Source organism: Notolabrus celidotus, chromosome 6, assembly GCF_009762535.1.
Source record: "Notolabrus celidotus isolate fNotCel1 chromosome 6, fNotCel1.pri, whole genome shotgun sequence".
Lineage (NCBI taxonomy): Eukaryota > Metazoa > Chordata > Actinopteri > Labriformes > Labridae > Notolabrus > Notolabrus celidotus.
This window is the reverse complement of record NC_048277.1, coordinates 6,701,655-6,725,184: the sequence shown is the minus strand read 5'-3', so window position 1 is coordinate 6,725,184 and position 23,530 is coordinate 6,701,655. Positions and strand designations below refer to the sequence as shown.

Below are 23,530 nucleotides of genomic sequence, written 5' to 3'. Positions count from 1 at the left end.
AAATAAATAAAGTAAGGTGAAATAAACTGTTATAAGAATAAAACTCAGTTAGAAGCGAGACTAAAAAGGTTGGTCTTGAGTTTGCTTAAAAAATGTTTATGCTCTGTGCATAAACATCTTTCATTCATTAAATTTTCAATTAAATTCATTAAAATCAAAATAGGCTTTGTCGTGGAATTTTCATAGTCTTATATATGTGTATGTAAGAATGTTTAACTATTGTATTCTTTCAGTCTAAGTGTCAAGTTTAGAGTAACTTGATTCCTATGTCATCTGTGACGGGCGAGATACTGTCAGGGTAGTAGTCAAGGTCTCTCCCCCTGTTCCCGTCTTTATCTATGTGTTATGGCCGACTTACTGTCTCCAGAACCAGAGCACAGCTCTTCTTCCCACTTGTTGTGTTCCTATTGTCCAAACATGGTTATCTAACTTTAGTGTTGTCTTCGGGGGGAATAAATACCATGCCATGGGTTTTGTCTGTCAGAACTGCCTTGGCATTGCACTGCACTCTCCTGCCGGTCTACTCTTATGTTATTTCTTCTTGATCAAGTTCTACATAAACTATTTCAACGTAAGCCGTCAGAGTCTTCTGTGTCCAGTGTCCAGTTTGTTGCTGAATTCCATCCCAAATTGGCGTCACGAACAGCATCTTAACGACAAAGACTGGTAAGTGAAAACTTTTATTTGCCTTACCATGTCTGACAAGATTTAAAAGAAACTGAATTGGGATTTAGAATTCTAAACTTGACACTTAGACTGAAAGAATACAATAGTTAAACATTCTTACATACACATATATAGGACTATGAAAATTCCACGACAAGCTTGATCCTTTTTTCCTGACCTCCACAAAACAAATACTACAGTCATGTGTCGCTCGTCAATTGGCTCTTAGTGGAAATCAAGAAATAAGAAGAGTGTGTGACGCCTCTATCTGTAAATGAGAACGCGTGGCAGAGGCAGCCAACGTTCCGCCTGATAAGAGGTGGAGACGCACGGCTCTGGTTGCAGTGATAATACACTCTTGCCATGGCTGGAGAGGCTGGCTGGTGTCAGGGTGTCACAATATCAAGCAGGCTAAAAATAACACATGTCAAAAGTGTGGCAGGTTTATCCTGGACCTCTGTCACACAGGCAGCCAGGTAATAAGACAAAGATGAGAGCCAGACCGACCCAATGCTGCAGTATTAAGACTAACACCTGTCCAGCTGCTGAGGAGAAGGATACAGCTCTCTAAAGGTCGTTCATGTGGTGTTAGAATGCTTTAGCACACTGAGCAGCGTTTCCCACACATGGACGATACTTAGCACAAATATATGTTCAAACATTTTTACATTTTTCTTTGTTTTTTATTTTTTTGAGAGAGAGAGATATCAAACCCTCCTGGTAACAGACTAATTGCAGTGAACGTCTCACATTAAATATCTACTTTCTTAAGCCGGTATTTCAAAAGTTACATGCAGCTGGTTTCCATCGATGTCATTCTGAACTGGTCCAGTTTTAGATTGTTGCGAAACGCTGTGCCTTTAACAAACCTCGTCCACATCCTGATCACCTCTTGGTGATGTTGGTAATGTGACATCAGGTTATTGAGGGTCTTTGTGAAACGTGTAGCCGCTGAATATTGTCATAGGATTAGACATTCACAGCTGAGAGGCGGGGCTGGAGACACTGCTGTGTGTAGGAAGCATAGACTATAGAAATAAGGGTTGTAGTATCCGTGACATCATCCATCTGTTTCTGAAGCGCTGTTTTGAAGCCCTATTGGATATGCTGAAGTCAACCGAACTTCTGTCGGGCTAGGGTGAGGTAAAGCCTGCTCGCCAACAGATACAGTGTTCCTGCCTGAAAGCCAAGTCAGCTGTGCCTCTCATTATGGAAAACTCGTAATCTTAATATCTTTGAAATTGCCACATTATAAATAAATTCACCCCCCCATACAGTGCGCGCCGATCGAGAAATGAGCTATGCAGACTACACTTGTTTTTTGTACCAGGCTGTAAACCTGTTTATTTCTGCTGTAAAGATCGTCTTTTTGAATTTGTGTGTATGTGGTTTCTGGTACTTCCGAAGCCAGCCTCAAGTGGACAATTGAGAAACTGCAGTTTCAACACTTCTGCATTGGCTTCAATTCTCGCTGGCCGGAGATTGCTGCTTGGTATGAAGAAAGGAAAGCTGTTGGTGTACTGTGTGAAGGAGGGATGTGGGTCAAATAACAGAACTGAAAGAAAGTAAAGCAGGGTACACAATACAAGAAAATCGGGCCAATTTAGGCATGGTTTCCTGTCAACGAAATTTAGCAGAGGCCCGAGTATCGAAGGGTTCTACGGTTCTATAGTTCTATAGATCATCTTGCCAGATTATCTTGTGGTGTGGTTAGAAGACGATCGAGTCGACCTGAAATCATAAATATTAAAAATGTTCAATATTTGCGATCAGATATCCTGTTGTGTGGAGGGAACCCTGAGGACAGCCAAGCATGCACTCTATGAACTGTCCATCGAACAAGGAAACGAAACAAACGCAGCCGTGGCAACAATAGTAAACATGACAAATAAACTTAGATGGATGCAAGAAGTGGAGGACTACTTTGTTGAGTTGTTGATTTGCAAACTATGTAAGTGTTTACACAGTGTGTTTGTTGAAACATACCACAATCAAGCTGACAAGGAGAGGAACTGAACAGAAAATGCTACAGCAATGAAATTAGTAGAAAGCTAACAGCAGTGAGCCTCCATATTCACCAAGCAGCAACCTCTGGTCTCAAAATATGAAGCCAATGTGGAAGTGTTATAAACTGAAAGTCATAGAGCGTCCACTTGAGGCTGACTGCAGAAACACCAGAAACCACATAGACAACCATTCAAAAAAGATGATCTTTACAGCAGAAATAAACATGTTTACAGCCTGGTTCAAAAAACAAATTCAGTCTGAAGATTTCATTTCTCTATCGGCACACACTGTACGGGGTGATTTTTTTTCTAACACGACAGTTCAGAAGATATTAAGATTACAAGTTTTGCCCATTTAAGGACATGACTGACTTGATTAACAGGCGGGAACACAGCTGTTGGCTAGGAGGCTGAAACTCCGCCTCTTTACCTCACACTAAGTTTGGTTGAGTTCAGGGTTTCAAATATGGCACCGGACGACGATTGGCTTCAAAACAGCGCTCAGGAACAGACAGCTGACGTCATGGTTACTACGTCCATTATTTTATACAGCCTATGGGTGAAAGCCTGTGACTTCAAAGTCACATTCGATCCCTTAAGGTTTCACAAGATCTTCAGTTTGGAGACAGGACCAGGACCTTGTTTGAATCTGTCACTATTTGTCCTCATGTGTTGGTTCTCTCACATTTTCAAAGTCTTTTAAGATTTCAAATTTCTTTTAGTGTGTGCCAAACTCTTGTTTTTGAACACACACTAAAATAAGATTCATGTTAATGTACTGACTTTAAATCCCCTCCGCCTCATGTATGTTGTCATTCTGTTGGAAACACTGCAGTGTGTGCGTGTGTGTGTGTGTGTCCTACTGTTTGAGAGCTCTTTGAGCTGCTGCTGTAAAGTGATGGAGGCGTTGTATGTCCTGAAGACCTTGGCAGTCAGGCCGGGCATCAGCCTGCTCAGGTGCTTGTTCAGTGAGGTTGTCTGCAATGAGAGATGAAAGCAGAGAGACACAGAGCAACACTCATCAGTGAGCTGCAGAACAAACACACTGAGGAGGAAGCATGACAGCAGCTGTGTGCAAACTCTACCACTAGATGGCACTGTGGTATCATATCACAGATGGAATAAAAGTACCTGTATTACACATTAATAAATAAAACACATAAAATACCATCTCTGGATTCATGATCATCATCTTCCCTTAAAATAAGATTAAAGCTGATCACAGACCCCCACCCCCCCCACCCCCCACCACCAGACATTCTGTAGGTCAGTGGTTAGATAGCATTAGCTTCTGTCAAATGGCTGCAGCCTCACCAGAACAGAAAGGGGATGAAACACAGTGAACAGCGTAAGGGCTGGTGTGATGGTAAAGCAAACATGAGGCGTCCTGAACACACACGGATATGGAGAGCAAACACACAGACCTGGAGAACGAGATAACACACACATTTCTAAACATAGATGAAAGCACGAGGAAAAACTCCTGATCAGCCTGCTGGTGGGGTGAGCTCACGGCTCACAGCGACGGATAACAAAATAACTAACGGAGATTGCAACAATAATGTGGTTTAATCAGGGCAGGGTCAGGACCAGGACGTCTGGGGCCACAGAGTCGCCTAAATGTGCTTGTGTGTGTCACTGCAGCAGCCCATTATCTAGAGGAGAGAAGCTGGGTGTGTACATACGTATGCATGCATGTGCTGGAGGACACTCAGGTACACACATTCGTACAAATGCACAATTACTGTCGTGCCTGCCCTGCTGATGAGCGAGCTTCTACTGCCCCTGCAATGCTAATGAAGGTGTCTGCAAATCCAAGGGGCAAGTACGATCGCTCTCACACCCCAAACTCCCCTGGCATCGTGTGCTCTTTGTGCACAGGTGTGTGTGTGTGTGTGCGTGCATGCGTGCGTGTGCGTGCGCGCATGTGTGTGTGTGTGTGTGTGTGTGTGTCATGCCTGTCATTTCTGAAGGCATTGTAATAGCTTGTCATTACTGCACTTCTTATTTGCTTTCTATAATGCAGGACGCAGCGGGCTGGACTTTCTCATTAACATAGTGCCAGCTTATTTGTGCTGAAATATTGACTGTTGAGATTCTAAACTAGCAATGATGACCTGCTTCTCGTTCTTCACTCCATTCAATTTATTCTGTTCTCTGCGTCACTCCCCTGTAAGAGAGAAAAAACTCCTCAAGTAGTTAGTGGAAGGAAAACAATGGAGCAAGAGGAAAATAATGATAAGTGTCAAAATAAAGCAGCTCATGGGGAATACACTTCCCCGCAGGTTATAACTCAATATACTTAACGCAGATGTAGTTAAAGAAATCCCTGTGAGGTTACAGTTAACCTCAAACAGCAGAGCGTGCATGCGTGCGTGCGTGCGTGCCTGCATAGTGCGTGTGAACCTTTGTGCCAGCCAGAAGTTGTGTAAGTGTGAGTGTGTGTGCATGCCCAGAAAAACAAGCTTCTCTAAAGCACATTCATTGGGGATGAGCATTTAGAGATGTAACTGTTTCCAACACATAAACCTGAGCAGCATGAGTAGATCAGCTCAACATTTTCACATCTTCTTTTCTATATCCAAACACAAATGCCATCTGTGATCAATGACCTCCATGCTCTCTCCTAGCTTTCTGACGTTAACCTGCAGCACCTGACATTCACTCTGCAGGTGATCAAATGTGTTTGCAGCACGGTACTCACAGAGATCTAAAAATAGAGGCCACATTAACGCCACTAAAGGCTGATTTATACTTTAGCATTGCACCTATGTAGCGAGGGCTGACGCGAACAGGAGCACCACATACTTGTGCGTCAATGTGACCGTGTCGCGCAGCAATGCTCCGCCGAAACGCTTGAGGGCAGTGTGGTCTCTCTGATAGCCGGTCGCCTGCTTCCGACCCCGCTACGATCTCTGTTTACTTTTCCACAGGGATTGAGAGCGTGTTATGTTAAAGGTGACATATCATGGAAAAATTGAGTTTTTAATGGTTCTCTACCTGAAATATGTTTCCCTGGCATGAATAAAATCCATTCTGCCCCTGTTTTGATTTCTCCACCTTTCTGTAAATGTGTGTGAAACGAGCCGTTTCAGTTTTCCGTGTTTTGTTACGTCACAACAATATCCGGTCTATAACGGAGTCAGAGCTCGGAGCTTGTTCAGCCCATAGACTGTATAAAATAATACTGAACTCCTCCTCCGTTTTTCATTACCTGCACAAATGTGTGCTAACAAGGAGCTTAGGAGGGAGGCATGCTAGTTGTAGGCTGTCTTCATAAACACAAAGGTCGGTTTTACTCCCCACGTCTGCAGATTTGAAGATCTAGTGGATGATTTTTATTTGTCATGGAAAAGTGCTAGCGCTAGTTAACATAGCCACATAGCTACATGTCGTAGCTGTAGCTGTGTACCAAGACACACGTCGACATACTGACAAATAAAACAACAAGAAATACTAAATCTGTGACCAATCCTTCAGAAAAGTTCCCGCTGCCTTTCTGGCAGAGGTCGGTTTGACTCTCCACGTCTGCAGATTTGAAGATCTAGTGGATGATTTTTATTTATCATGGATAAGTGCTAGCGCTAGTTAGCATAGCCACATAGCTACATGTTAGTAGCTGTGTACCAAAACACACGTCGACATACTGACAAATGAAACAACAAGAAACGCTAAATCTGTGACCAATCGTTCAGAAAGGTCCTGCTACAGGCGCCTCTCCGTCAGGATCAGATTCTGGATCAGATTCAGAGGGTTGAAGTAACGCGGGTCTGTGAGCAGCCGTGTATATTCAGCCAACATGTAAACATTAGATCAACGTGCTGGACAGCTGAGGACACATCCACTTCCTGAGGGGGCGTGGTCAGAGAGAAAACATGGGCTGTTTCCGAAACGGCCTGCTACATACTACTTACTAATGTAGTAGGCAGTAGGTATTGCCTACTACATACTGCATTTGAATTTAGTATGTAGTATGACTGTTCTGTCCGATCTGTCATGCAGCATGCTGAGCCAGACTTCGCTGGATTTCCGGTTTCGGAAAGCGGAAGTAAACAACGGCGAAGCCGATAAATAAAATGCTTGTTTAGCATCCATTTATGATTTAAAAAGTTAGGAAGTGGTTTATATGTAATTTGATAACTTTCACAGCACCCAAAAACAGATTTCCTCCCATCAAAAAATGAGGAAAAAGAAAAAGCAGAACGAGCGCTGTGCATTATGGGAAACAGTACGCGAGGAAGACTGGTCCGATGCACACTGAGATATTTTCCCGAATCAGTAGACATCCGGGGAGTTTTGGCATACTGCAGATTTTGCTCTTGTTCACATACTACTTACTACATACTGAATTTTGGACATATCAGTACGTACTGCTAGTATAGTAGGCGATTTCGGAAACAGCCAGAGTGTTCTGAGGAGGGCTGAAGAAGAGGGTTCTTCAGGCATGCCAAAATCTGATTTCAAAGTGTTTTGTTGAGCATAAACTTTGAAGACATGTTTTGGGGACCTCTAAAGCGTGATATGTCACCTTTAATCTACAGCTGATACATGTTGCTGTTTATCATACAGACATGATTACATGAAGAATAGAGAGGAGGAGATTAAATACACGGCCGATGTGCGGCTGATGAGCGGGGATCCAGGAAGTGCTGTAAATGCAGAAAATAACAAGCCGCCGATGGGCCAATCACAGGGCTTCAACGCATAGTTACATTTTGGAGGAGGTGCGCGTCAGCTACATGCGTAGGCCTCTGCGTAGGTACGGGAGCTACACGGACCTTCAGCGTAGGCTAGGCCATCGATTCAATGGAGAAGTATAAGTCAGGCTTTAACTTTAACGCAGCATGCTCTACAGTGAACATTACGTTAAATACAACTTAAAATCCATAGAATCGTATTGAAATTCTAACAGGATGGGTCAGACGAAGACGGAAACAAAGGAAACATCATCCAGTCCTGTTCAGGATTTGACTCCAGGATGTTAAAGTCTGAGATCTGCAGCTTTAAGATGTCAGTGTATCCTGTATGCTTCCAGGATGTGCTTGTTGGATTGTGCAGCATCTGCTCAGTCACTCAGGAATAATGTGAGCTCATTACCTCCACTTCAGGCAGTTTGTTAAAGCACGTGGAAGGCAGGTGACACTTTTACACCTTCACTTTTGTCACTTTTCGTTCTGAAACATGATGTTCACACTTTGAATCCCCTCAAGCAGTCCTCAGGTGTGTTTTTTTTTCTCAGTTTGTACAGGTTTGACATCTCTCTCTGCCCAGGTGAGCCACATACACAGGTTACTTCTGAGTAAACCAACAGACACCTCAACACTGCTGAATGTAAGGACGGTTGTATGACGTCATTTGAGCCACCCAAAGCAAAATAGAGGCTGTACTCTTTCTAGGAAGTCTTTCAAAAGAGATTTACAAAAATAAAAATGACACCTTGCTCACTAATCAGACGAGAGCAGCTTCAGATGACTGACTGGTAATCTTATGATGAGAAATATAACCCTTTCACTCCTTCATTCTTCTTTTCCTTCACTCAACATTTCACACCTTCATATTTGAAGTGTCCACCATCGTCTCGTCACAAAAGCTCAAAGATAAAAGTGGCCCTTCACAGACCACTCATCCCCCATCCTTCTTCCCAACTCCAATTTTACCTCCAGCTCTTCATATCAACGTGACATCCTTCTACCTCTCTTCCACCCTTTTTCCAGCCACTTTCCCCTGCTCCCTCCTAACCTGCCCTCACCTGGACCAGCTGTCACTTTCCTACAACTCCGTCTACTACTCCACTCCCCCCTCCTCCCCCCCTCTGCTCTCTCAGTGGCCTGGCCTTTCTGTGTGTCAATCAGGCTTGCCCACAGCAGCCATTACCATTCCACCTCCAACACTCCCTGACATTTCCTGACACACTGGAGGGCAGAGAGCAGAGGCTCCGCACTCCATCCTTCAATTGCTCTATCTCCTCATCTCACCCTCTCACTCCGCTCCTGACTTGCATCATCCTCTTCCTACCTGTCAGACACACGGCTGGCCCTCCTCGTGCTTTCTTATGTGCATCTCTTTAACTGCATGTTTCTTCAAAGCTCTTCTAATACGCTCGCTCTCCGTTTCTTGTGAAGGCAGCAGAGAGGGGATTTCTTCAGCAACAACAGAACTTAACCTGAGCTCTCCAGGCTGTGAGCTGCTTTAGTACGGACTCTAAATGTTTTCACAGAAGACACACTGCTGGAGACGCACTGATCCAAAAACTGACACAGGTACAAACTGGCTCAAATGGATCCAAAAGGGTGTTACACATGTCATTCATTTCCTTCTTTCCTCCTCTGTGTGCATCAGAGTCCACAGCTCCTTTCACACATGCACATTTTTCAATTATAGGGGAAAGATATAGGGCGTCAGATATGACCTCACTGTGGCTGCTTTAACACATGGATAGCCTACAGTCATGATTCTCCCCCACATGAAAACAGTAGTGATTGTAGTATGCAGAATAAGCTTCAGGAGCATATTGAGGTGAGGTAATGAGAAGCAGGGACCCTGGTTTGACGTCAGAGAGGACAAAGGTTTAATTACTCAGATGCAGCCTTGAAGTAGTGACACAACACTGCAGGATTACTCCATACTAGGGCTGTCAACGAATATTCTAAATTCGAATATATATTCGAATATTAAAAAGAAACGGAGATTCGATTGTGAAAATGAATATTCGACTGTGGAAAAAAAACACATCGGCGGCTGCTTTGCGAGTGGGCGCACTGCATGACAGGTCAGGGACAGGTCACAGGAGTCACACATGCACAGCGTGAAGCAGACGGCAGGGAGAAATCTTTCTGTCCCCGGATCCTCAGTGCGCTCTGAACGCGTCTTTTCCTCCGCTGGGAATACAGTGAATAAAAAGAGATCGGGCCTCTTCACATGTGGACTGTCTCATGTTTTTGGCAAATAACCTGTCCGGCCTAAGACCCTGCATTGACAGTGGACTAAAAGAGCCCAACAATCAGTGACACTGGGGTAAAATGCAGTTTTTCCTCTTTTTTTTATACAAGCGCCAAGAATGTAAGTGGACTATTTTTTCATTTTTAACTTCAATTAATGTTAATAATATTTGCTTCAATCACTGAATGAAGCCTGCCTATATTAGGGACAAGAGTTGGGACCTTTAATTGCTCGCAGTCTTGTTCAGCACTCACTCAGCGCATTGCGCACAGAGAGGGGGGCGAGCGAGCGAGCATGTAGGTATGTTTTAGGCATGTTATATCTTAAATAAAAATACATATACAAGTAGTTATGTCTCCTTGTATTAGTTTGTATTAGTATGGTTTTTTTTTAGAGCGAATATTCGAACGTCATTTTGGAGCAATTTTGACAGCCCTACCCCATACTGCACAACCTATCAAGAAAATGTACAAACACTAAACTGTGGTAACCATCTCACTTCTGAACCACACTGTGGGTATGTTTTTAATAACCTTAATAACCAATTCATAAGATAGAAGTGTACACAGTCTGTATATATCTCTGATATGAGTAGGCTTCAAACTTTCCTTTTTGATAAAGCTTATAGCTAGAGCTGGCTCAGGCTCTGACCAACTCTTAGTTATGCTGCTATAAGCGTAGACTGCCGGGGGAGCCTGGCACACTGACACACTGGGATCCTATCTCACCCCCTTCTCCCCACCCCCAACTTACTTTAACCCTCCATGTCCCATTAAATTTCCTAACCACAGACCATTCTGGAGTCCCTGAGCTCCCTTGTCTCGTAGGTTCCTCTGAGTCGCTGCCGTAGACGTCCTCCAGCTGATACGGACGTGCTGGACTTCAGCGGCAACAGCTACTACTACTACTACCCGTCTCATCACTATCATCTCTCTCTCTCTCTCTTCATCTCCCTCTATCTCTGTTTCCAACCCCAACTCTGTCCCAGCAGATGTGTGTCTAACATGAGTCTGGTCCTGCTGGAGGTTTCTGCCTGTTAAAGGAAGTTTGTCCTTGCCACTGTAACTTGCTAAATGCTGCAAAGTGCTCTGCTCCTGGTGGATTAAGATGAGATCAGACTGAGTCCTGTCTGTAAGATGGGACTGGATCTGATCCTGTCTTGATGTTGGGCCTTTGTTAATAATAGAACATAGAGTACGGTCTAGACCTGCTCTGTTTGGAAAGAGTCTGAGGAGAACATTTGTTGTGATTTGGCGATATATAAATAAAGATTGATTGATTGAAATAACAATTAACTGAGTTTAAATCCATTTATCTGTCACATTTAACTGAAAGTCAGGAGAGGAATGTCTTTATTAAAGCAGATTATGTCTATTTCATAGAGAACAATCCCAGTCTCTGTCTGACTGTGAGGCTTATACTGTAACTTATTCATTACACACTGGTCACCAAGGAGCTATTGGCCTATGGATTTTCAGTCAAAATACCAAAAGACCGAGTATGAAGTCTAAAGCAGTCAGATCACAGCATCCCTCCACTCTGCTGGCCTGAGGTAAAGCCTCAAATAGACAAATAATGCTGATCTTGTTTCATGAAACTTGAGTTCACCCCAGGAAGCCTCGTGTCTCTCTGCGGTGGACAAACCGTGTGAACAAATGCACCACTCTGTGAGGCTTCGCTGCCTGCAGACAGAAGGAGAGGTTGAGAGGACGCTAGATTTTTATGCGCGGAAATTCATCTACCCAGCATGTTCACTTTCAATTTTCAGGAGCCCAGTTTCATTTTTATCTGCCACAGTCCATCCCTTCTCTCTTTTGAAACTCCTTTACCGCCTTCAGTGTCCCAGCTTCCAATACCCCCACCCCACTTCTTCTCACCTCCCGTTTCCTCACTTTACTCCTTTCATCTCTCCACACCAATGGCTCATCCTCATTCAATCTCATCTCTTACACCTTACAATTTAGTCCCTGCTTCTCCACCGCCTCAGCCTTCTGTCTCTGGAAATAAATAAAAAAGAAATTATATTTTCCTCTCACAATCTCCCACTGCCTTCTCTGCATATATTGCACACCTCGGGGGACTTTTTCTCACACATTTTACATAACCTTGGACAAATTCTTGCTTTTAACAATAATGCAGCGCTTCATCTGGCTGTGTTTCACAAAAGGATTCAAACTTAAAATCCTTGGCAGCTAGAAAGACTCTCAATATGTCAGAATTACTAAAGCACATCAGTGTATAGTAGTTAGTGAGACTCACATTAAGGCGGTCAAAGAGGTCGTCTCCAGCCTGCTTGTTATCCAGGAACAACTTCAGATTTTTAAAAACCTGAAACAGAAACAGAGAAAAAGACGGGTCAACGGACATAACGAGATTTTCTGATTCAATTCTTTCTCGTGCGGTTACTAAAATAAGAATTCTCATTTATTATAAACGGTATATAGTGCATAGATGACTAATGTATTATTAGTGGGACCAGAGTACTTCTGTAACTGGGCAACAAGCAGGAAGTGGTCCTTTTAAAAGGTTAGCGACAGAGAACCAGAAGATGTCTGAAAGGTGTTTCCAAGAGTCTGTAAATGACAGAAAACTGTTCAGGACATTTAGAGAGACGAACAAAAGACCTCTTTTCTCTGAGACATGCCACCAGAAAGGGCAGAGATATTAGAAGAACTGGAAGCTCATTGTTATTATTTATGATTTTGTTGTTAAAGGCTTCACTTCCTTCTCCCATGAAGGCTTTGGACCACAGGACATCGTGTTCTGGGTCTCTTAGGAACCACAGAGTCACCCTGCTGCTTTGCTGTTTCTGTTTTCTCCTATAAACATCTTTAATACCTGGCTCTCTTGATCTTCCAGTTGTGTAAGATGCTTGATTCTGATTGTTTAAACCCCTTGACAACCCCTTGACAGCGGTTATTAACTTTCAGTAACATTAGCAACGCAAGAGGCAAACTGATCACACGTCATGTCAAATCAATCCGCGGAAAAGAGTTCCACACATTTAGCTCCTACTTGTTGACACCATAGACCGTAAGATGAGGAGCCAAATTATGAAACCAATCAAATCCCGTCCTGCCATTCTGCCCGCCTCCTGCGGGTACATTTCATGTTTGTTTGTGTTTTAAACTTTCACTATGAGAATGTTTTGGTGTTTTCTTACCACTGAGTGAGACATGAGTTGACGTAGTGCAAAACACAAACAATGTGCTGAGGACCGGTTTTGAATCAGTCACGATCATATGGTCGCAAATCAGCGGCGCTCGTGCATGTGAGCAGGGGCGTCGTTTTGGAGGAGGTCCGAGGGGAGGGGGTTAGAAGGAGTCCTGAGGAAATGCTACATTCAAATTCATGCTAGTATTCCGTGACTACCAACCCTAGCTTTAACGTCCACATTCCTGCGTGGTTACCCTTCTTGTCCTTTGTTGTCTGCATTGTTATCAGGGTTAAGCATTCCTAATTAAGATTAGATTATTCAAATGTTTAAACATGCTTTAATATTACAGTGTGTGTGTGTGTGTGTGTGTGTGTGTGTGTGTGTGTGTGTGTGTGTGTGTGTGTGTGTGTGTGTGTGTGTGTGTGTGTGTGTGTGTGCGTGTGTGTTTGAAGCCTGACTTCGTTTGTCCATCTCAGAGCCGAGCCAGAGGAGTCAAACTGGCAGAGATGCAGCTGACATTTCCAGCCCCCTTCCCAGGCTTCACTCACACTATTCCCCAAATAAACCAGTAAAATATGCAAGACACCAATTAATAGCAACAGATGTGTTTCTTAATAAAACACACTGACATATTCACTGGCTGAGTTGTGTGTCAGTCTCTTTCCCTTTGGGGAAATGAACTGAAGATGTAAAGAAGAGTGTGAGGGCTTTTTTGCCTGAAAATGCAAATCAGAGTCTGTCGGAGTCTCAGAGAAGCACAGACACCTCGGTGAGCTCTCCTAATTGGTCTGGTGATGTGTTGTGTGTGGATTTGTGTGCTAAGAAGAGTAATTATTATTATTAGGAAAACAAAAAAATAAAAACATGTTTATCAGACCTGGTCTGGTAAACACAACATGTTTCTACATGTGCAGGTGTCCTCACACTCACTCTCTAGCTGATGAAGTAATTCAGCCTTCTACTTGGAGCTCACATGGAGAAGAAGAAGGTTCTCTTTCAAATCAAGAATGCATGGGTGACCTGTATATACAGGACAAACAACTGCTACTTCCTTCTAATTCATTAACATTATTTTATTATTATTATTTTACATTCATTTTATTTTTATTTATTTATTATTAAATCAAATTAAATTATTTTTTATAAAAAAAAAGAAAAAGAATGAGCAGAGATACAAGGAAGCTGTGTAGTTAGTGCTGGGCGATAATTAGATGATGATAATTATCTTGATATCATTTTTGTTGATATAAATATAAACGATGTTCGATAAAAAACACAAGTTGCCACCCAACATTAGACAGGAGAAGAAGACGGCATTGAACAGCCAATCATGTCGCTGGATGAGAGGTAGGCGGGGCTTAAAGATGTTCGGAGCAGAATGTAAACACAGCTGAAAGGAGCGACAGCGACAATGAAGAAAACTCAAAACCTAGCAGCTCAAAGCAGAGTCGTTAGTCGTTAGTCTGACACTGTGTGGACTCCGAGTTAACTATTAACTTAATACACTTCATTAAATATACTTTCAGGATGAAGGTAAAGGAAGAGCACAGAGACAACTTCTGCTGTTCATTTCTAACACGTTTAATGTCCACCGAGACTGTAGTACAATAGAGCATCGAATGAGCGTGATGCATTCACTGCACTGTGGGAAACAACATCACTCTGCCCGTAACCCTTAGTAATCTTGAAGGGGAGAGTACTACTCAAAACAATACTCTACTAAACTCATACAGTACACAATTTAATATTTGTTGTAAATTTAAATCAAATTATGGAAATAAACTCAACCTGAGAAAAATAAGAATTACAAACTAAAACTTCACAAAAATTTAATTTTACACAAAATACCTGCTTCCTGTTAGCACCACCAGAAATGATGGATTCAAGAAGTTCATCAGAAAACTAAATCCAGATACAAACTAACAAACTGTCTGGTTTCTTCAACTTTTACTCAGGACCAAAACTCTGCATTTAAATCTAAATGAAATAATGATTTGATATTTATCGTGAAAATTAATGATATTGTTTGATATGAAATATTTTACTATGATAACAAAATGTTCAATATCACCCAGCTTTATGTGTAGTCACTGCTGTGCATTCAGAGAAGTCAACAACAAAGTAAATTTACTTGAATACAGTACTTACGTACAGTTTTTGAGTACTTTACTTAAGTATTATTTTTTGGGGAGCTTTATACTTTTACTCCATTTAAAGACAAATATCATATTTTTGACTCCACTACATTTCTATCAGTGCTCTAGTTACTCACTACTTTTGCTTTTAAGTCAACTGATGAGTTTTCTTTTCTGAAATCAGAACCCAAAGACCGTAAAATGTTGGTGTACTTGTGTTTGGTTTGTCTCAGTGGTGTAGCCATACCTGGGTTGAGCGTAGATCAAACGTTCTTCAGATCAGTGCGTTCATTTAGTCGTGGTGATGATGGCTATGACTGAGAAGGATGATGATTCTCTACATGAGCACCACGACCGTATTTTAAACCCACGTTTGAGGTTTTGAAATAAAGAATGATTGTTTGTATTGTTGTAAATCTCTGATCTGTTTACCACACAAACTTCATCACAGCCTCCAAAACATCAGCATCTAACCTGAGAAAGCATGTGGAGGTCTGGAGCTAACACACTGCTTTGATTCCAGATGAACATTGTAAACTTGTCTGTGCTTGTAGTAACTTAGTTTATATTTCATGGTAGACTTTTTAGATATGAAATCATGCTTTGTGAAAATACGTTTAGAGATACTTTAAAAAGGACTTTGAATACTTCAGTATTTTTAAAAGAAAGTACTCCAGGACTTTAACTCAAGTAATAATTTGATTTTCACTTGTATTGGAGTAATGTTTGACCATTCATTTGACTTTGGTAATGAAGACGTGTACTTTGTCCGCCTCTGCAGAGTTCACACAGATGCTGCTGCTAACAAAAAAACTATTTAATTAAAGTTGAGATGAACATGTGTGTAGATATAATCCATGGCACAGATGCCCTTCAGTGTCATTTATAGATTAATTCCATATTGTGCTTTGTTGTATATATGAGGATTTTTTGCAGCAGCACTGGATTTACCATTCCTTATGAAATAATGTATGGATGCCAAAATATGGGCCTTAGTAGTAGATTAAACAAATGTAATCCACAGCAGAGTGTAGAGATGAACATTTCTTCCTCCCATCCTTCGTTCCATTTTATTCCAATTGACATTTAGCAGCAATCTCGCTGATTTCCCAGGGAATAATGATGCTAAAATATGCAAGCGACTAATTAATTCTAGCTAATGTGTTGCTTTTGAATGCACTCATTTGAATAATTATATGTTCTGCCAAGAAACAAAACACTTTGGCTGTCAGGTGCTAACATTTCTTTCTCCATCTCTGGAATAGAAGATAGCACGGGCTGACACCGGAGGAGGGGTTGGACATTTACATATGCATACATGCACATTCACACCGAAGTGACAGCTGTTTGACAGACTGCAGACAAAGCAACAAGGCTTTCTAAAAAGATTGCTGGCACATTTTGTTTTGTAGTATTTTGTCATTTTCTAACCTGCTCTCTACAGTAAACATCACTGCTGCCTTTATCAGATTAATTCCCAACTGACAGCAGTTTCTGCAATATCCAATTACTTTCTGTTCTGTTAAATATCCATGTGGGCAATCTGTTAGAGTGACATCAGTACCAACAGTTGAGACAGATGACAGCATGAAACCTTCCCGAAGAAAAGTCTGCATAACTAGAAGTTACAGTTACACAGAGATGGCAATGATACTGAGTTATTTCCACTATTTCCCGGGACCTGAGGTGGACCTCCCACATAGACACAATCAGAAAAAAGGCCCAGCAGAGGATGTACTTCCTGCGTCAGCTCAGGAAGTTCAACCTGCCCCAGGAGCTGCTGATCATGTTCTACACCTCCATCATCCAGTCTGTTCTGTGTACCTCCATCACTGTCTGGTTTGGCTCTGCAACCAAACTAGACAAACACAGACTGCAGCGGACTATAAGGACTGCAGAAAAAATCATCGGTGTCGACCTGCCCCCCATCCAGGACTTGTACCGGTCCCGGGCCAGGAAACGGGCAGGTAGCATCACTGCTGACCCCTCACACCCTGGACACAAATTCTTCAAACTCCTCCCCTCCGGCAGGCGCTACAGATCACTGTGCGCCAAAACAACCCGCCATAAGAACAGTTTCTTCCCCCAGGCTGTCACTCTGATGAACACTAAACCATAACAGTGTCATACCTGTCAGATAAATACTCTCTGTAAATATACATGTAAATACACAATGCAACAATTCTCCAAGCAGAATTCCATATTTTGTACTATTTAACTACTATTTTATAATGTAAAATTACCTCTGCAACTCACCACTGCACTTTATCATATTATTTTAGCCTGTACATATTAGTCAAGCCTATTTGTTGTTTCTTTGTATTTATAGCTAAGGTTATTGTTATTATATTTTTATTTTCTTTTTTATTGTAGTTCTTATTCTTATTCCTATTCTGCCTTGTACAAAGAGAGCAGAGTTTACTGAAGTCAAATTCCTTGTGTGTTCAAGCATACTTGGCGAATAAAGCTGATTCTGATTCTGATTCTGATTCTGAGCTTAAGAGTATTTATGAATAATTTCTGCCCTTTGATGGATACACAATGTGTACATAACACAGATCACATGACTCCAGTGGTCTTATCTTTTTGATTGAATGACTCTCCTCTTTCTTTTGTGCATGATGTCTTTTATATCCATAGACAGTAGAAATAATGAACATAGTATCCGTGACATCACCCATCTGTTCCTGAGTGCTGTTTTGAAGCCAATCGTTGGCGGGAGCCATATTGGCAATGCTGAACTCAACCAAACTTAGTGTGAGGTAAAGAGGCAGGGTTTGATCCTCCTAGCCAACAGCTGTGTGTCCTTAAATGGGCAACACTCGTAATCTTAAGATCTTCTGAACCGTTGCGTTAGTAAAAAACTCACCCCCGTACAGTGTTCGATGATAGAGAAATGATCTAGGTAGCAAAGTTTGCACTATAGCAAAGTTTTTGCACTGTTTTAAACTGTATTTTATTATTTTTATTAGCTTACTTCTTATCTTTTTCTAGCTTTTTGTTTATGTTGTTGTCATTGCTAGGGTCTGAGAGAGAAACCCAATATCAAATCCTCAGTATGTCTACTGCATACAGCACACTGCAGTTTATTTACCAATAAAGAAGACTGACTTTTTGACTTTTGCCGCTTGGTTATCCCTGAAGCATAAAGACGAGGGAACGGACTGAAATAGACTCAAAGAGGCCTCACTACATCTCATCACCGAGGCATTCTGAACATGACAAGGAAGCTTAAAGCGTCCTGTTATCATATCTTCACAATGTGTAACCCTGAACTGGAACCGCACCCTCACTCCAGGAACTCAGGCATGAAGTTAAGTTTGCATGAGAGTGAGAGAAGCGCTCTGCCTGAGAGAACTGTTGAAGAGGTCCTGCCTGTGATGAAGGTTTGGCTTGAGACTCAAGTGTTCTGAATGACAGTCTGAGTTAAATCTGCAGGAGTGGACCGAATGAAAGTAAGTTTTTCAAAAGTCAAATTTTGAATTGATTCAAATTGAGGTCGTCTGCATTTCTGCAGCTTTGATGTGGATCCTCAGTCTCAGTGGTATCATTTAACAATGTCACTGGAACACAGCTCGACAGATACAACTTTCATTTTCTTAAGATTTTTTGGGGGGCTCTTCCTGCATTTTTTTAAATGATAGGTCAGTGGGAGAGAAGGACATTGGGGAGAGAGTGTGGGAATGACATGCAGCCCTGGGTCAGAAGTGCCTTGTCTCACCAATTTGGGGTTCTATAATCACGGGCTAACTTCACATGACCCTTACATGCTTCAGATTTCACAAACTGATAACAGAAACTGTGGCATTAAAGCTTTTCATGTTCAACTTTGAATGCAGGGAAAAACCAAGTTTGTGTTTCTATGGCTGCTTCTGGAGAGTAAAGGCTGATTTATACTTCTGCGTCGCCCCTACGCAGCAGGGGCTGACGCGGACATGAGCCCCACATACTTGTGCGTCGGTGTGTCTGTGTCACGCAGCAATTCTCCTCCGATACGCCTGAGGGCAGTGTGGTCTCTCTGATAGCCGGTCGCCTGCTTCCGGTCCTGCTACGATCTCTGTTTACTTTCCCACATCGATTCAGAGCGTGTTCTGTTAATCTACAGCTGATACATGTTGCTGTTTATCATACAGACGTGATTACATGAAGAATAGAGAGGAGGAGATGAAATACACGGCCGATGTGTGGCCGACGTCTGGCCGATGTCCGGGATCCCGGAAGTGCTGTGAATGCGGGAAAGACAAAGCCGTCGAGCGGACCAATCACAGAGCTTGCGGTCCGCGTCGGCTCTACGGGGAGTTACATTTTGGAGGAGGTGCACGTCAGCTACGTGCGTAGGCCTCTGCGTAGGTACGGGAGCTACGCGGACCTACGGCGTAGGCTACGCCGTCGATTCGATGCAGAAGTATAAATCAGCCTTAAGACTGAAAAAACAAAGATAACTCTAAAACATCACGTTGAGAAGAGGGAGGTGAGAGGAGCAGAGAGGAGGATGAAGGAGGAGAGAGGAGGAAAGAGGAGCAGAGAGGAGGAGAGAGGAGGATAGACGAGCAGAAGAGGATAGAGGAGAGAAGAGGAGTCGAGTTAAGCAGATCTAACAGACAGACAAATTAAACCAGCACAGCCACAGGGAACCAATCTACAACTGTGCCCCGAGGACATCTCTCAGTTCCCTCCCTGCCTCGGGCTCTCTGCATGTCAATATGTATGAAGTGACCTTCTCTGCAGGGACTTGTGCCAAAACCCAAAGGGCAAAATCTAGATTATTCTAATGAAACATAATGAATCTGTGGAGTATAAACAGGCCCTGTGTTAGTCCCTTCTGTGCCCAGGTTGTATTAATAATCAGAATTTAAACACTGTGTTTTACAGGATGATATTTTTCAGGCAGAATAAACACGCTGAAGCAGGAACGTGTTTGCAGAAGTGTCTGTGTTCGGTTCCTTTACCCTCCGGATGACAGGGACCTTGTTGTAGTAGCGGATGGAGTCTTTACCCAGGAAGTCGAATTCCACCACACACTCGTTGCCCTCCAGCTCCTCGTGAAGGGTGATGTGCTCTACACGTAGAGAGCAGCAGCCCACCGTGTCTGCCGACTCTCCCTCCTCTTTCTCGTTACCCGCTCTCAGTGCCAGCTTTGAGTCAGGAGACACACAGATCATCATCAGAGATATACACACACTGATCCAGCAGAGATAAAGAGCGGCATCAAAAACACAACAAAGCCACATTTCAATTTAAATAGTCTTTAGCAGGAGCCAAAAGCAATCACAAACTCAATCTGTCATTTCCCTCAATGCAGAATGACAAAATGAGATAATTAGCTTGGGGTCAGTGGCAGAAGATGGCTACACGTAATCAATTTTTCACTTTGCAAAAGATCCTCCATCCTGCTAAGTGAGAAAGCAGAAAAGGCAATCAAGACACATCGCATTGATTTCCAATGATTTCACATGCCTCTTGGTGAGCACTAAGGAGAGCCTCTGAAACTGACAGGCGTTTATTCCTGCAGTGGGTGTGTGAGCGGGGCAAACGTTCACTCTGCATCTTAGTTTCAAAGTTCTTCTTCAACAACAAACCAACCTTGTCTATGAAGTAGAGCGCCACAGCTCGCTGCCGTCTAACCATCTCTTTGGACTTGAGATCCAGCTGGTACTGGTTACGGATGTCGTCCACACATGACTTCAGTTTCCGAGCGACCTCATATTTCTCCCAGTCCTTCTCTCCCTGCATGCCGGGGGACAAGGGGAGGGAAGGAGGGATGAAGAGGGGTGTGGACGGAGAGAAAGCAACACTGATTAGGAAAAGAAAACTTGAAAGAAGGGAGCGTGCGCCAAGAAGCTTAGAGGATGAAATGGAGAAAGAAACGACACACTGAGCTACAGAAAATAAATAAATAAATATCCGAGTCATTTTCTTTGAGAAGCCCATCATCAAAACGTTCAATATGGTAATCATGCCACCAATACACAAAGAGGAGACATACTACTAAACAAGTCTCATGACAAAGCTCTGCTCTCCTGCTGTTTGCTGCTGGTTACTTATTAAGACCAAGACACAATTAAATCCACAATCAGTTTACACACACACACACACACACACACACACACACACACACACACACACACACACACACACACACACACACACACACACACACACACACACACACACACACACACACACACACACACACACACACACACACACACACACACACACTCTCACAAACACACACACACACGCTCACACAGGCATATTGTCACAGAGACAAATGGTGGAATTACTTAACCTTTGCATGTGAAAGATGGAAGGAAGGAAGAGTGAGCAAACAGAGAAGAGCAAAATAGAAATGAGAGGAAACTGAATAATGAGACGTCTCACACACACACACACACACACACACACACACCTCACATTTTAACCTACATTGGATGCTATTTACTCTTAAACCTGAAAGCTAAAGAGAATGTTTTTGATGATGTCATTTAATACATAAAGCTAGAAGGCTCCTCATCCAGCACACATTAGGGATGTAAGGATATATCACAAGACGGTAAAAGATCAATACAATTAAGGGTGGATTACAACCGATTCAACAAAATTTGTATCAGGATATTATTTTTAAACAGTAGAAGGCGCTATCTGCATTTTACTCCACTTGTTCAACATCATGAAGTCTCTTGCGTTGCTCTCTCGTCACTCGCTGAGTGGAGCATAAAAGACATGGCAGCAGCAAGTGAAGACCGAGCATTTCAGGATGCACCTTTGTGTTTCAAGTCTGAGGTATGGCAGCATTTTGGCTTTCCCTGATATTCCTGAAGAAAAACATGTAAATTCAGTCAGGAAAATAAGCTGCACTTATGCTCCTGGCTTGGAACTTACACGTTTTTCATCAGGAATATCAGGGAAAGCCAAAATGCTGCCATACCTTTATTCAAAGAGATTTACCTTATTTGTTTTAATATTTAATACTTTCATTTTGGAATCGTTCACTTTCCATTTCTTTATAATTGCTCCGAAATTTTCCAACAAGGTATTTTTGTACGGTCATTTTTAGATTTTTTGCAAGTTGCTGAAAAAAAGTGTGCAGTGGTTTTATTTGAGTTACAACCATAGACTGTAAATAAAAATGGACAGCGTTGCTCCGCCTCTTCCCGTTGTACAATTCTGAAGCCAAAAAATCCCTCTCCTGGGCGCAGCCATTGTGCAGCCAGAGCCTGTGAAGCCTTTGTAATAAGCTCCGCCCTACAGCGTAACGTCACAAGACGCTGTGTGCCCTTTGAAGTTTCGTTCTACGGCGGCTGTGAATCAAAGGAAACCCGGAAGTAAAACCCCGTTTTTTAAACTCTAATAACTAACGAAAAAGAAACTTTTCAGAAAAAAGAGGCCTTGAACACAAAACAGTCAAATACTAACTACATATAACCACAGCATACGAATGTGAGAAACATTCGTACCACGTGTATTTATTTTTTAAAGTTTGACTGCTCCCCCATTCAAATGAATGGGGGAGACGGATTTTTTGACCTATACTGCAGCCAGCCACCAGGGGGCAGTCACACTGCTGAAAGCCTCACCACCAGGGCCGTATCCGGCACGCTTGGTTACAACACCTTAAAAATGAAAAAAGATTACTTTGTTTACAAAGAAATATAAGAGAAAAAATATATATTGCAACTGTCCATATCTGAGAATTGAAATAAAATAATAGTTATCTAAATTTTGAGTTCAAGCAAGTTTTCTTAAAAAAACATTAGAGAATCGGGAGTGAATTGTATCGTGAACCAAAAATTGGAAATCAAATTGAATCGTGGGTTGAGTGTATCCTTACATCCCTAGCACATATGCATAATAACTTCTTGTTATGTTGGTTCAATAAAGGTAGAGCTGTACATATCGTCATTTCTGTAGCAGGTCCATTTTTTTTACTTTTTCAAGATCTGACCTGCCGAGTACCATTTAGTCCGATTCTGTTTTCTTTCCTGAAAGAATTATTATTGTCCTAGAAGTCTAACTTTGTTTGTAAAGTTTGTTGAATAAAGGATTACAAATTTTGGATTCAAAATCAAGTAAAACCAAATCCTACAGCCCACTGATAACCAATAACTACAACCAAGACACCAAAACCTTTTGTGAATCTGATTTCAGGGTTTCTTTTTCCTATCCTCGGTCTCTTAACGACAGCTGAGCAGCTTTGTTTATCGATTGTCTCGATGGAAACAACAACAAACTTTCTCTTTCTAGAACACCTCTGCATGATTCAGAAATGTTCAGCCGGGTTTACATGTGCTTATTTTTGTCAAGGCCTGGAATCTTCTTTGATCTAGTCCCACACTTGCTCATATGTAATCTTGTTTCAGATTGTTAGGTACAAAATGGAAACAGAAACTGTTAAACTTTGTTGATGTTTTGCTCTTATTTTGAGAAAATAAAACAAAGAGGACTAAAAATCTAAATCAAAATGTTGCTTCTTTGTCTTAAAAACACCCTTTGTTCACAGTTTTAAAACAGACAGGTTTGGATCAGTATACGTTGTGTTTCTATGAGCCCACTGTAAATATAAAAAGTGAATCAAGCTCTATACTGATTGTGTTACATCATGTGTCTGCTTGAGCTGAGTGTCG

The 23,530-nt window shown here is 42.1% G+C and overlaps 1 protein-coding gene across 2 annotated transcripts in view; it reads right to left on the bottom strand.

The window, feature by feature from the left end:
• The window catches only part of zgc:173742 (DNA topoisomerase I, mitochondrial), a 48,599-nt gene that overhangs the window by 3,455 nt on the left and 21,614 nt on the right, over positions 1–23,530 (bottom strand). For both annotated transcript variants that reach the window (XM_034684670.1, XM_034684671.1), the window contains exons 13-16: positions 20,487–20,630; positions 19,853–20,038; positions 11,871–11,939; positions 3,536–3,650 (exon numbers count right to left, since the gene is read on the bottom strand). In XM_034684670.1, coding sequence (XP_034540561.1) covers positions 3,536–3,650; positions 11,871–11,939; positions 19,853–20,038; positions 20,487–20,630 — 514 coding nt within the window. The remainder of the gene's footprint in view (positions 1–3,535; positions 3,651–11,870; positions 11,940–19,852; positions 20,039–20,486; positions 20,631–23,530) is intronic.